The sequence below is a fragment of the Thermomyces dupontii genome, assembly GCF_041956625.1.
Source record: "Thermomyces dupontii strain NRRL 2155 unplaced genomic scaffold VTN31scaffold_6, whole genome shotgun sequence".
Taxonomy (NCBI): domain Eukaryota; kingdom Fungi; phylum Ascomycota; class Eurotiomycetes; order Eurotiales; family Trichocomaceae; genus Thermomyces; species Thermomyces dupontii.
Window position 1 is genome coordinate 778,226 of NW_027192312.1, and position 14,079 is coordinate 792,304.

A 14,079-nucleotide genomic window follows, 5' to 3' on the forward strand; every position below is an offset into this window, starting at 1 on the left:
TGCCGTGGACGGCGGCCCGCTCCCTTTGATATTTACCTGACAGATTAGAAATCGGACAATCCGTCCGAATCTCTTCAATTCCTTCCATTGCGATCGTTCGATATTCGAAATCTTGGTGTTCCAGACCGCACGGCCCGACATTGGGGCATTGCGCGGTAGAGATCGTTCACTGTGAACATTGAGTCCTTGAAGTTCACGATATACAACGACAATTCATAGTCACAATGGATGGGCCCATTTCCGTGGACACGGCGCTCCCAGCCCCCGTTCACGTTGGGACTCCAGAGCCCCAACACTTCGTTACGGTCAACCACGCCGACGCCTCCGAGGAGCATGCGCAGACTCCGAGACCAGAGGAAACACGATCATCTGATCCTGAGACACGGGAGCAGTCTCAACCGGAGACCCAGCAGGAGGCCGAATCCGCCTCGACGGCGGAGCCAGTTCCCACGGAGACGGTGGGAACCTCCAATGAGGAAGAACGCCCCGCACAGTTGCAAGAAACCGCGCCTGCCGACTCTCAAAATGAATCCAACCAAAGTACGACACCTGTGTCGTCGCCAGAGTCTCCGGGGCCGGGCGAGGAACGCGAAATGCCAGCGGAGACACAACCTACAGAGCGGGTGGAGGACGAGGAACGGTCAGCGGCGGGGGACGACGAGGTAAACGAAGATGAGGAGCCTGCAACGTGGGTGGATTACGAAGAAGATGACTCCGCTCCCGGCGAGGAGGAGCTGCGGGAGATCGAGCCACAACCCAGTGCATGCGATTGTAAGAAGTGTCTCTCTTATCGTCTCAACAGGGACTGACCGCGACATTCCATGCAGATGACCACTGGGAGAGCAAGTTCTTCATTGATCCCAATGACCCGGAATACCGTCCCATCGAAAAGGCTCGCCTCACCTGGAAGATCAAGGGAGTTCGGGGTACCAAGGAACGTCCCAACAAAGCAAGAGTGATGCGCTCACCGCCCGCATGGGCGGCTGGTTACTGGTGGACTATCAAGTTTTTTCCTCGGGGTAACGACGTGAGCTCTCTGAGTATTTACGTCGAGTGTTCCAGACACTTTCCTGAGCCGGACAAAACCATCCCGGAAACCGACTTCAAGGTCCTGCGCGGCCCCGCCGATGCGTCGCTCCAAGATCGCGAGCCAGATATCCAGGTTCGTCTGCCCGCGGCGCAGTCGACCGAGTGGTACGACACCTACAAAAAGGTGTGCGAAGAAGCGGGTCACACCTGTAGCTCTGGTGAGAGCTCTCAGGAAGGGACATCGTCGCCAGATTGGCGCGTCTCTGCCGAGGTCGGAGTAGTCTTGTATAACCCGAACGAGCCGCGCACTCGCTATGCGCAGACATCGAGGCACCAATTCAACCCGAACAGCGTCGACTGGGGCTGGACGAATTTCCATGGCCCTTGGGATGAAATCCATTGTCGCCAGAGGGGTCAATACCAGGCCCTGTTGCGGAATGATACCTTGGCCTTTGACGCCTACATTCGTATCTTTGATGATCCCACGAAGACCCTTTGGTGGCATTCATGCTCGTCCGAACAAGTCTGGGACTCGTACGCTCTGACAGGGTATCGGCCGATGGGTGACTATGACATCAACCACAGCGTGGAAGTTGCCGCGCTGGCCGCCTGGGTTCATCTGGCTCCGTTCCGGAAAATCATCCGCAGCGTCGACATTCACGAGCATCTGTCCAACTGCCATGTCAAGCCCCGGCCCGTATGTGCCGCACTACAGGAAGTGATTTGGCGGCTCGGGAGTCAGGACGGAGGCTTTGTCAGCACGGACAAGCTCACGGGAACGCTGAGAAACCTCCAGGAATTCTCGAGTGATGCTATCGAGTTCTGGGAGAGACTCCGGCGGTCACTCGAACTGGAGCTGGAAAATACCCCGGCTGTGGATGCGCTCGCGCAGCTCTTTGACAGCCCCAAGATCGGTGTGCAGGAAGTCAACGCCTTGCCTGCGGACCCCATCACGCGGATCCGCGTCACCGTGGACAAGGGCAAAACGGTTCAGGACTTGGTCCAGGGTTACCTCGACAAGAAGCCCGGTCGCTGGTCTTTGCCCCCCGTCTTGCACATTGAGCTCAATCGTCACCGGTTCAGCAACAGCTCCCGCCAGTGGAAGCTCATGTATGACAAAGTGGACTTGAATGAGGTGCTCGATGTGTCGTCCTACGTAGCCGATGGCAAATGCGGTCGCTACGATCTCTACGGCTTTATTGTTCACCGCGGGCGACGCTCTTCCCAGAGATTCTTCAGCATCCTTCGTCCCGGCGGGCCCGGCTCCAAGTGGCTGGCTTTTGATGACGGCCCGGATAATCGCGTTGAATGCCTGACGCGGAAGGCCGCGCTGGAGAACCATGCCGGCGCCCACCAAGGCGATTGGAACAGCGAGCGATCTCGTCGCGATTGTGTCGTGGCCGTGCTGTATGTGCGTCACGACGCGGTTGCGGAATATCTCCCGGGACCCGTCGAGGAATGCGATTTGCCGTGGAACGTGATATCATTCTTCCACTCAGAGCGGTACCGCACGGTCCCTGAGGAGTCCGACGAATCCAAGCCCGAACGGACGGTGCAGGTTGAGGTCTACAGCTTGCCGTCCAAGTTCAATGAGGAGGAGCTCGGCAGTCTCTTCGACGCCTACGATTTGATGTCCGTCGCGAAGCGGAATGACAGCGTGCTCTACCTGACCTTGCCCCAAAACACGACTTTGGCTGAACTCCGCAGGAAGATTGCGCTGGCCAAATCCACAGAAACCGAAAAGATCAGTTCCGATCGCGTGCGTCTCTGGGAGATTGGAGATGTCAAGCCGCTGTTTCCAGCGACGGTACTCTTGAATCGGCTGTTCGATCTGACCGAGACGCTGAACCAGGACTTGACCGTCGTGCGGTACTGGATGCACATTCTCTCCGGGTCGGACTTTGATATCTTCCGCATGCCCGATCCGATGGTAGTATCCCAGGAGGCCGAATCGAAGCCCGATCAGAACTCTTCTTCGGCAGGTCCGGCTGACGGCGCGGAGACCACTGATGTGACCATGACCGACGCTCCAGCTGCGGAGGACGTTCCACCGACTCAAGATGCCGCGAATGACGCAGTGAGCTCCGAGAGGCCAAAGGGGCCCCCGCCTCACATCTATTACTTTATCCAGTGGTTTGATATCGAGAAGCAAGCCTTCCGCTTCAAGGGAGGATTTTTCTCGACCGTGGATGACAGCGTCGTTTCTGAGATCCGCAGACACTTGAAATTGCCAGAGGACAAGCGAATCCGACTCTGGTCCCGGGTGGACGCGACCTACATTGCGTCGACCGAATACTTTCCTGTGCCCGCGCGGGATTGCTTCTGCTATATCGTCGGTGAGACGTGGAACAAGGAACAGTGAGTTTCTCTCCTCTTGCCTCAACCCGGTTCATGCTAACGCGTTCCAGGCGCACCGCTTACGCCAAGGCCGGGCTGTTGACGGACCCGGATCAGCTGGCGCAATACCTGTGGGCGGCTGGCCGGAGACACCCTGTCCGCGCCTTCAGCGGTCACAAGACCATCGAGGCGACTTTCAACGGGGACTACTACAGCGGCGAGTTCCTGAAGGGCTACTACAACGGGACGGGCACGCACATCTCCGACAACGGCACGACGTACACGGGTGAGTTCCTTTTCGGCAAGCGCCACGGGACGGGCAAGATGGAGTACCCGTCCGGCGACACGTACGAAGGCCAGTGGGCGGACGACCAGCGGCACGGCCAGGGCACCTTCATCGAGAAGGCGACCGGCAACAAGTACGTGGGCGGCTACAAGGACGGCAAACGGCACGGCAAGGGCATCACGTACTGGGAGGTTGCGGACGAGGAGATGGACCTCTGCCAGATCTGCTACTCGGAGGAGAAGAACGCGCTTATCTACGACTGCGGGCACGTCTGTGCCTGCGTGGCCTGCGCTCACCGGGTCGACATTTGCCCGATTTGCCGGAAGAACGTGATCAACGTGATTCGAGTTTACAAGACATGATGATGGATGATACATGGAGAACGGAGTGGGATTGGTGTTAAGCTTGGGCGTGTAGACGCGGGGTGTCTGGTTTGTTCGCGGGACATGGGCTCAATACCCATTTGTTACTTTTAGTATTCGTTGTTTTCTTTGGGATGTTCGGTTTTGTGAAGGCTTTGAGATCGAATCCAGCAGAGATAATGATGTATGAGCGAGGCATTAGCAATCATCTGTATTGATTTACCTAGTTAGATGACTTGGGAGACGAGTGCAATTCTGATGCAGACTTCGGAACACTCGGGAAACACTTCTCATTCAGGCAGAACTTGCCAGTCTTCGAAGGAAACCTGAGCTGCAGCCAGGGTATAGAATTGATCAGTCGGACTCGTCAAGTCGGGCATGTTCTGGACTTGTTCATTCGTACCCAATTGGCCTTGGATCGGTGCAGATCCTTGGAAATTTCAAGCAATAGGATTCTAACATGACATACCGTAATCACAATGGACGAATCCATTACCAATTCAAGGCCATCTTGCCATAATCGTTGTTTCGTCAACACGGGAGTACTCCATGTTCATATGAACTCCATTACTGTACATACTGTTGAACGAGATGAAGAAAAAGGGACTAGCGCAGAGGGCCTGAGGCACTGAGGCAAATGAAGCGTTGAGCAGAGATGATGCTTAGCTCATCATGCTTATCTAATCCCGGCATTGATCTCCTCAGCGCTCGGACCACCTTGAAAAGCCAACCAATCAGAGAGCACCGAATATTCTTTGCTGCAAGCCACAACGCTAAAAGCGGCAAAGTGTGAGCTGCAGAGTGGGGCCCGTCCCAAATCCCCAGAGCAGTTTAGTTTCTGCCTTGTGATTGGCTGGTGGGTTTCATGCACGTTTTCTGGGCCCCGAATGCATCCACTGCATATTTCGTTCTTTTCAACTTTCACCCATTACTGTACTATTCTTCGATATTATTGTTGATTTCTCCCAGCTGGCGATAAACTAGGTCAACTGCGGAAGAATCTGTGAGATTCTACGGAATAGGTCCAGATTGAAGTCTTCATCGACGGGTCAAACGCTCAGACTCTTCTCCGAGTTATTGCCCCCATCGGCTCGTCCTCCAGCTGGGTTCGTCCTCTCAATCGAAGTTAATTAGATGAATTCGAGAGCTGACAAACTGTCCGAACCTTGCAAGCGACAAACTTTCTGTTCCATCACGCCCCGAGGACATCATCACAGTACATACTCGTACAGTGCTTGTCTCAGTTGGGCATCGCTCATTGCGGCATTCCTCCATTGCCCATTGGGTGCTGCATTCCTCCGTAGCGCATCGGCAAATCCTTGCAAGACAAGAACAAATACATAATCACCTGCAGCGCGCCACATATGCATCAATTCATCAAATCATAACGCCGTCTTCTTTGTCCTTGAAGAAAAAAAAAAAAAAAAAGAAATCGCTGTCCCTGGCTCTCGGCAGATCCATCTTGAGTTCTTGACTCGGGCCTACGCTAAACCCCTTTTGGTCCGTATCCATCTGGAACGCCTTCCGTTCCTCTTCCGGTCACGTGACTACCATGCAGCCGCCTGTTGAAGCCCTGCCAGCAAGCGCTAACTTGAAAGGTCTCCTGCTTTCAGGCCCCTTTGCCTCTCCGTTCCTCTCGCACTTCATTTTACATTCGACATCTCCGGTCGTTTCGCCGAGTTTGGACCCCGCGCGCGACCTAGCATGCGTTGGGAATGTCGGCGCGCTTCTCTTCTTCCTCTGGGTTCGGGTCCCGCGGGGATCGTTCTCCCCATCGTTATGCCGACCGACGCCCACCGCCGCCTCTCGGGCCGCGAAATGACGACCCGAATTACACTCCCTTAGGCCGCGAGCCGCCTCGCGGTCCCCGGGCCTTGGTCGACTCGTCCTCGAGGGGTCCGCCCTTCGGCGGCCGCGGACGGGGCTACCCACCGCGCGGTGACTTCCGTGACAGGGAGAGGGACAGGGACCGGGATCGAGATCGGGACCGTGACCGCGACCGCGACTTCCGCGATGGCTCGTATTATCGTCGTGACCTGGATCGGGACTGGGGCCGGAGAGATCGAGACTTTGAGCCCCGAGATGTGAGAGGTGGAGGCAGCTATCGGCGGTCTCGATCTCCGCCTCGCGAGCCGCGGGATTTCCGCGATGCTCGCGATGCTGGCTTGCGGGATGGCGATATCGTGAGGATGCGTCGTAATTCCCGGGACAGCTTGGTGTCGACATCGTCCAATCCGAATGATGGACCTGGCCTGGGCATTCCACCTCCTCCCCGCGGCGGCCCTGGCCGCGGCCGTGGCAGGGGTGATTGGGACAGCTTCCGTGGTCGAGGACGTGGGTACTTTCCCGGTGAATGGGATTCTTACCGTCGCCGAAGTCGCTCTAGGGATAGCTGGTGGGATCGCGATCGAGACCGAGATCGAGACCGTGATAGAGAGACCGATTTCCGAAATCGTGACTGGGACCGCGATAGAGATCGGGATCGTGACAGAGTTCGAGACCGCGACCGTGATAGAGAGATTAGCGATTTCCGGGACCGTGACCGCGATAGGGAGCGTGATCGGGATCGAGGTGGGTTTCGAGATCGTGACCGAGACCGAGACCGTGACAGTGATTTTCGGGATCGGGACTGGGACCGCGATCGAGATCGGGACCGGGATTTTGATCGGCGAGACCGAGATTGGCGTGACAGACGGGATGATGACCGGCCGCGTTTCGAGCGCGATGACCGCGACAGGCTTGCTCCGCATTCGTGGAGAAAAGCATCGCCGCCACCCAGCAGGTTGGACAATCGTGCACCCAGCAGCTCGACCTCTTCCACCGGGCCGCCATCTGGCCCCGGTGCTGCAGCCAAGGTTGATGGCAAGCCGTCCGACCAAGGGCCGGGAGAGCCGCCTCGCAGACCATCGTCGATCACTTCCGTGCCTCCTCGAGAGCAGCGACGCGATACCGATCGACTCGATGTTCACCCGTATCGGTTGGAGCTGTTCAAAGAGTCAGCTTCCAGGGCTTCGCCTCCCCCATCGGCTCCGCAGGTACCTGCTTTCGGATCGGTTTCGCTGCCCCCAGCAGCTCCCTCGACACCCTCCAAGCCACCGTCCGCGCCAGCGAGGCCGCCGCCGCCGCCGCCCACTGAAAGCGACAAGCCTCGTCCAGAGGACCCCCCTCCGGCGACGATCAAGCAGCCACCAACCGGGCCAAAGGCTGATCGCGTTACTGCTCATCCGCCGTCGGAACCTCGCGCTGCACGGGCGACCGCCCCGGAGCCCCGGCCCAAGCAAGAGACGCCAATCCGCGCTCCTCCAAAGGCACCAACTGGTCCTGCTGCAACATCCAGGCCAGGGCCCGAGCAGTCGCCCCCCACCGCTCCAGCCGCGCTTCGACGGCGTCGCGAGTCTTCTGAGTCTCAGCCGCATGACCACGGCTTCGGCTCGTCGGTTCCAGCCGGCCCCGCGTCAACGACCCCTTCCCCAGTTCTCTCAAGGACCCAGCTCCCCGCGGCACGGAGCACGTCTCCGCAGACGTCGCCTCGCCTACCACTTGCCAATGTTCCCACCGGACCTCGTGCGGGTGTGCGACAATCAGTTCCTAGAGGACCTTCCAAGGGTAGCAAGCAATGGCTTCGACCGGGGTATAATAACCGCGGTCCTTCTGGCGCGCCCGTTGCGCCCGGCCGCACCAGCTCGCAAGGGGAAAAGGAAGCAGAACATTCGGCAATCCCAGTGGAGTCCAAGCCGGAGCAAGTTAAGAAGGAACCTGCAGAAAAGCCCGCGTCTGATCTGCAGACGGAGCCGAGAGTCGAGCCCGAGCCTAAAATGGAGCCCGCGGTCAAGTCTCTGGCAGAGCCTGGGAAAGCACCAGCAGTTGACGATGACGTGCCAATGGAAGATGTTCGCCAGGATGCAAACGACGCGGAACAGCCAGAGAAGCCGTCGACGGCCGCTCTGGAACGAGACGAGGCTTCGATTCCGGACTTTACGCACGAGAGTGATGAGGACGACGAAAATGTCTTTACCGAGGAGTATCTCAACCAGCGCAAGGAGCTCTTCGAAAAGGACATGCGTGCGTTGAAGGCCGAGATGCCGCCTCCGACGCTGGAGGACCCCGTAATTGTGGAGCTGCTGCTGAAGATTCAGCTGCTGAGTATGATCGCGGACGGCACCGTCGCTGATGAGCCAGAGCCGTCTGCCATTGAGGTGACCTTGGACAATCGTTCGAAAAAGGCCGATGCGGATGCGGAAGCAGCTGAGAAGGGAGAGGTTGAAGCTGTGGAGGAACCAGCTGTTGCGGAGGACAAGGTCAATGGTGAGGCTCCCAAACCTGTTGCCAAAGACGAAATCACTGTGGAGTCGCTCCCCTTCTTGAATACCGGCCCGCCAACCCCAATCTCGGATTTGGACGTGTACCAGGAGAATCTGAGAACGCACGAACGGATCAAAGATGCCATCCGTCGGGAAATTGCAAAGCAGCGACGGGAAACGTCCAAGAAGAACAAGCAGCTACGCGAGGAGTTCCTGTCTTACTACAGACCGTGGCGACTGGCTGTCCGTGAACTGGATAAAAAGAGGGAAGAGAGAGAAAAGGCCAATACGCCTGGTGTTGCGACGCCTCCAGGGCAGGCGCCGGGTACGCCTGCCCCGGAGCAGCCACCGAGGCGTTTCAAGGGGAACAGCGAGCTGGATTTCCAGAATGCGCTCCTGGCCTCGGCCATCTCCGCCCAGGAAGAGTCGGAGCGCCGGCGGCGCATGGAGGCGACGGCGCGACCAGACCTGGACCGGGAGGCAGTCATCCCGGACATGCTGGAGCCGCACGAGGCCAAGGCCTGCGTGTTCAAGGACATAAACAACAAGGTCCACCCGGACGATGCCTTTGAGGTGTTTGGCTTCTATCCGCCCGAGGATAATTTCACGCCCGAGGAGCACAAGATATTTACGGATGCCTTCATGGCGTACCCGAAGAAATGGGGCAAGATTGCCAACGAGCTTCCCGGCCGCACGTTCCAGGAGTGTATCATGCACTACTACCTTACCAAGGAGGAGATCAAGTACAAGGCGAAGCTCAACAAGCGCTGGACGCGCAAGGGACGCACAAGACGATCCACCCGACCCAAATCAAATGCGCTTATGTCCGATCTTAACGGGGTTCGTCCTGACGATGAAAACGAAGATTCCGTCCCGGTTACTGATACTGGTCGTCCGCGTCGTGCCGCGGCGCCCACCTTCGGCGGCGATTCCGTTGCCGATGCTGAAGCAGCGAAGCGTGGGTCAAAGGACAGCAGTGAAGCGCCGGAGAAGCCCACCGGTCGACGTGGAGGCAGGTCTGGCACCGGGTCTCGGGGAGGCCGAAGGGCGCGTGGAGGGCAGCAGCAACAGCAGCAACCGCAACCGCAACAAGAAGAACAGCAGCAACAACAGCAGCAGCAGCAGCAGCAGCAACAACAACAACAACAACAACAACAACAACAACAGGAAGCACAACAGCAGCAGGTTGAGTCGCCGGTACCTACTCCTTCCGCACAACCTACTCCTACGCCCGCCCCGGCGGTTGTTACGACAAGTGCTTCTCAGTCGCCATTGGTCGCTGCCACGACTGCTACTGCTCCCGAACCAGTGCCGCTGATGGCCAAGCCGGAGCCGGGTACTGTGGAGGATGTGATAGACCCGACGGTGCGCGCCAAAGAGCCGGAGCGCGCGCCGGACGAAGTTGCTGCGCGTCGGCCTTCGCGAGCTCGTGGCAAGGAAGGGTCGGTTGGCAACGAGGGCGCAGAAGTCAAGACGACTACGGAAACCGGGTACGGCTCGCTGCAGCCGACTAGCTACTGGTCTGTGACGGAGGTGCGAGACTTCCCGGCCTTGCTTGCGCATTTTGGGAAGGATTTCGAAGGCATCTCGAATTTCATGAAGACAAAGACTCCAATCATGGTAAAGTCGATGTCACGGGTTCTGTATGACTACGTGCTGACACATGACTGCAAGGTCAAAAACTACTACCAGCGCAAAATTGATTCCGGAAACACCGAGTTTGAGAAGATTGTGCAGGTGGCCGAGGCCAAGAAGATGAGGGGAGAGCCTACCGGGCCATTACCCGTCCCTAACGTCGCACCCAAGAGGCGTTACGAAGCTACTCCGTCGGCGGTCACCCAGCGGCCCCTGGCGCCCCATACGGACATTGATCAGTCGCAAAAGCCAAGGCCCGCGGTGCCGCCTGCTATCTCACCATCACCCTTGGGCATGCGACCTGCGGAGGGTGCCGATCGAAATGTGAACCGGTATCATCCGCTTGCTCAAGCGGCTCCGACAGGCCCCGCGATACCGGAGGAAGCCTCCCGCGCTGGTCGACAATCTGGGGTTGCACCATCGCGAGGCCCTCGTTTGGGATATTTCACCGATGATCGGCGTGATCTGCGCGCGACCGCCCTTGCTCCAGGTAGGACGTCGCAGGAACCTCACCCATCGCCGCGTCCCGCTGCCATGCATGCCCCTGCTCAGTCGGAGGTGCCTCGACTGGAGCAGATGTCCGCGCAGCATCTCCTGCCCAGGACTGAAGCGTCTCCGAGCCAGTACCAGGGACCACAGCAACAGGTTTACGTGCAACCCCAACAGGCGCCGCAGCCCCAGCAGCTGCAACAAAAACAGCAAACAACAGCGCCACAGTCGGCTATGACTGGCGGGACACATTCGCGGCATTCAAGCCTATCGACAGCACCGGCCTCCCCGGTTCTGCTGCCCAAGCTCGCCTCTGAGCGCTCGCCTGCTCGTCGATCATCCCTTAGCCAGGGACAGTCTCAATCGCCGTTCAATCCGTTTGGAGGGCCGGGAACTCACCAGCAGGGCCTCACGTTGCCTTCGCCGAGCAAAGATTTGCCCAGGCCAAGTCCAACGCCGGGGCCTCCGGAGCCACCGCGCCAGGAGCCGCCGCGTCAGGAACCCCCTCGCCAAGTGCCTGCCAAGCGGTCGAATATTATGAGCATTCTGAACGACGATGAACCTGAAGAGCCACCACAGCGCAAACGAATTGCCAGCAATGTGGCGACTGCTCCCTCTCCTCGGCCAAGCTACGCTGCGACACAGGCGCCGCCGGTTCAGCCATCGCCCATCCGATATGATGAGAAGCCACTCTATTTGCCCAGCCAGCGTCATGTTCAGGAGTCAACTCCAATCCTGAGCCAAGGATCCGGTCGACCATCACACTCGGATCTCTCGTCGTATTCACTAGGGAGTGGCTCTGGACCCAAGCCGGCCAGTGATTGGATGGCGCGATTTGATCCAAGGAGTCAATCCCAGCAGTCGCAGTCGCAGCAGGCGCAGAGCGATGCTGGCGAACGCTCGGCACCTCCTCCGTCGAGCTATGGCAGCTTCCCGAGTTTGCCGGCGTCCGTCAACAACACCCCTAGCTCCTCGAGTCGATATCAATCCGCGTACTCGTCGCAGCCAACGCCGCCAGCCCTGCACGGGACGAACGCCCGAGATCCGCCCTCGACAACACCAACCCCGCTGTATCGGCAGCCCTCGCCTCAGCAGCGACCGCACGTCATCATCCCACCGTTCGGCTCTCGCCCGCAGCGGCCGGGGACGCCCTCCCAGCAGCCGCCTTCCGCGACCCCACCCCTCAGCGTGCGTTCACCGCATCCTCCGTCCGGCACGGGCTCACCGTACGGGCCTCCGCCGTCTACAACGCAACCACCACCGCATGCCCTGCGTCCACACCACCACAGCCACCCCCAGACCTACCAACAGCACGTACAGGCGATGGTCAGCGGATCACACCAGCAGCAGCCGTCCATCACCGGGCCCCCTCCTAGCTCGAACCCGTTTGGCAGTCATGGCCATGGCGCTAGTGCCACACCACCACCTTCCGGGCCAGGACCGAGCTCATCGACGTTGGGAATTCCCCGCTCGTACACGCCGCCGGCAAGCATTGTCGGACACGGCCCTCCGCCTCCTCCACCTCCTCTGGCGCCGACAATCGGTGGGATTCCGTATCCGGCCAAGACATCCGCATATCAAGAGGGATCGGGGCATCATCATCATCATCAAACGTACAGTCAAAGTTCGACGCGTTGATTCCTTTGTTTCAGTGTGTGTTTGTTTGTGGATTTGGAGGGATGAATAAAGCGCTCTTTTTGTTTTTGTTCCTGATTGGTACGGTGTCATCATTCATGTACTGTACTCATTGAATGTGTCGAATGAATGAATGCATGGTAGAAGGCATTTGGCTATGGAATATGACATGCTATCAATCATTACAGTTTTACACGTATAACAAATCTAGCAGGCTTATTATGTACCAGTACAAGAAGTACAGTATGTAGCTAACGATCCCACTCCCTCTCCCCCCTCCTCGCTTTCCGCAGCTCCGACTCGCGATCCCTCTCGCTCTTTGCACTACCCCGTTGTTGTTGATGTTGTTGTTGCTTTTCCCGCCGCTTTGCCTCGCGGATTTCTTTCTCCTTCTCCCTTGGATCAATCACCATCAAGTTATCTAGCTCTTCCTCCGCATGGTGCGTCTTCTTCCAATTCAGGTCTTTCCCGAGCGTGTCCTTGCCAAAGGTAAGACGGTGCGTCATCCAACTAGTGTCGTTGGCGTCATCTTCGCCATCGGCGTTGTCGGCGTTGGCGGTGAAGGTGTCGCGGCAGGATTGGCAGTTGACGATGAAGTGAAGGTCGCAGGGTTGCGGCTCTTCTTCCTCTTCTCCTTCGTCTGCCTTGTTTTCTTGTTCTCGTCTTGGTTGAGAGGCGTTTTCTTGTTTCTTGTTGGTGGAGTTGGTGGTGGAGGATTTTAGGGTCGTCGACTCGAGCTTCGCTTTGAAATCGTTGAATAACCGCAGCGCCTCCGAGTCCGTGGCGTCGGCGGCGGCGGGGTTGGTGACTGGGTTGGCGCCCAGCCCTGGACGTTTCCGTCCGCGCATGGACGACTTGGGGATCATGGATTCTAGTACGGACTTTTTCTCTTCTTTGTCGTCTTGCTTCGTGGGGCCGACGTTTCGGCGCATGGAGGCCTTGAGGGCTTCGATTTCCGCCTTGGTTCGCTCTAGGGCGGATTGTCTTGTACGCTCTGATGTTGTCGTTTCGGTAGGTTCTTCTTCATCCGGTGGGATGTGTTCGGGGACTTCCGGGTCTTTGGGTGGTACTTGGTGGTATGGGTCTGGGGTCTTGGGACGGGTCTTGCGCGGGCCGTCTTCGGGTTCGCGGCCACGAGGCGATGGTGAACGGGCCCGTTTCTTGGAAGCTCTTGTCGGTTCTTCGTCTTTTTCTTTTTCGTCCGCGGCTTTAGGTTTTTGGTCCAGATCTTCAGCGTGGGAGATTAACTTGGTGTTGAACTTGGGCTTGGTGGGTTTGACCTCCTCGGTCCCCTCGTCCGCGTCGAAGCTCAGGAGTGCCTTGCCGACTTTGCCCTTTTTCTTCTTCTTCTGCACTGCCGGCTTTTCCCCTGTATCCTCCGGCACGGCAATTCTCTGCCGCTTCTTGAGCTTCCCTTCCAACGGCCCCAGCTCGCCCACATGACACGCCGTAATCTTCACCGGATATACCGGTCGATCCGTCCCTTCCACCAACTCCGCCTCCGCAATCTTGATCACATTGTAGATACTATCCCCCTCCAACCGACCAAACAGCGTACACTGTCCATTCAACTCCCGCTCCGCATTCGCCAGGGTAATAAAAAACTGACTCCCATACGTGCCATCCTCGCTCTTAGCCAACCCAACAAGCCCCCGCCGATTGAACCGTAACCGACTATGAAGTTCATCCCGCAGGACAATCCTCTCGTTCGGATCCCGCCCGTCGGGATCGTACTCGAATTCCGGATCCTCGTAGATGGATTGTCCGCCGGATCCCGTCCCCGTCGGATCCCCACCCTGTATGATGAATCCCGGAACGACGCGGTGGAAGACCGTGTTGGTGTAGTATCCGTCCAGGCAGTGTTGGAGGAAGTTCCGGCAGGCGAGAGGGGTCTGTTTGGCGAAGAGGGAGATGTGTAAAGGGCCGACGGTGGTTTCGAGGGTGGCGGATGCGGTGGGTGGGGGTTCGGTGCTGTAATGTTGTGACATGGGGCGTGCTGTGTCCT

The 14,079-nt window shown here is 58.1% G+C and overlaps 3 protein-coding genes across 3 annotated transcripts; 2 read left to right on the top strand and 1 right to left on the bottom strand.

Moving 5' to 3' along the window:
* Positions 1 to 224: 224 nt before the first annotated feature.
* On the top strand, positions 225 to 4,014 carry VTN31DRAFT_6139 (uncharacterized protein; the record flags this gene model as incomplete). Its single annotated transcript, XM_069406716.1, has 3 exons — positions 225 to 771; positions 828 to 3,387; positions 3,438 to 4,014. 3 exons carry the CDS (start codon positions 225 to 227, stop codon positions 4,012 to 4,014), a joined length of 3,684 nt encoding a protein of 1,227 aa, XP_069259221.1.
* Positions 4,015 to 5,729: 1,715 nt separating this feature from the next.
* Positions 5,730 to 12,077, top strand: VTN31DRAFT_6140 (uncharacterized protein; the record flags this gene model as incomplete). The annotated part of the gene is made up of 2 exons (XM_069406718.1): positions 5,730 to 9,935; positions 9,990 to 12,077. The coding sequence occupies 2 exons, from the start codon at positions 5,730 to 5,732 to the stop codon at positions 12,075 to 12,077; spliced, it is 6,294 nt and encodes a 2,097-aa protein (XP_069259222.1).
* A 248-nt stretch (positions 12,078 to 12,325) lies between these two features.
* On the bottom strand, positions 12,326 to 14,062 carry VTN31DRAFT_6141 (uncharacterized protein; the record flags this gene model as incomplete). Its single annotated transcript, XM_069406719.1, has 1 exon — positions 12,326 to 14,062. One exon carries the CDS (start codon positions 14,060 to 14,062, stop codon positions 12,326 to 12,328), a length of 1,737 nt encoding a protein of 578 aa, XP_069259223.1.
* Between the last annotated feature and the right edge of the window lie 17 nt (positions 14,063 to 14,079).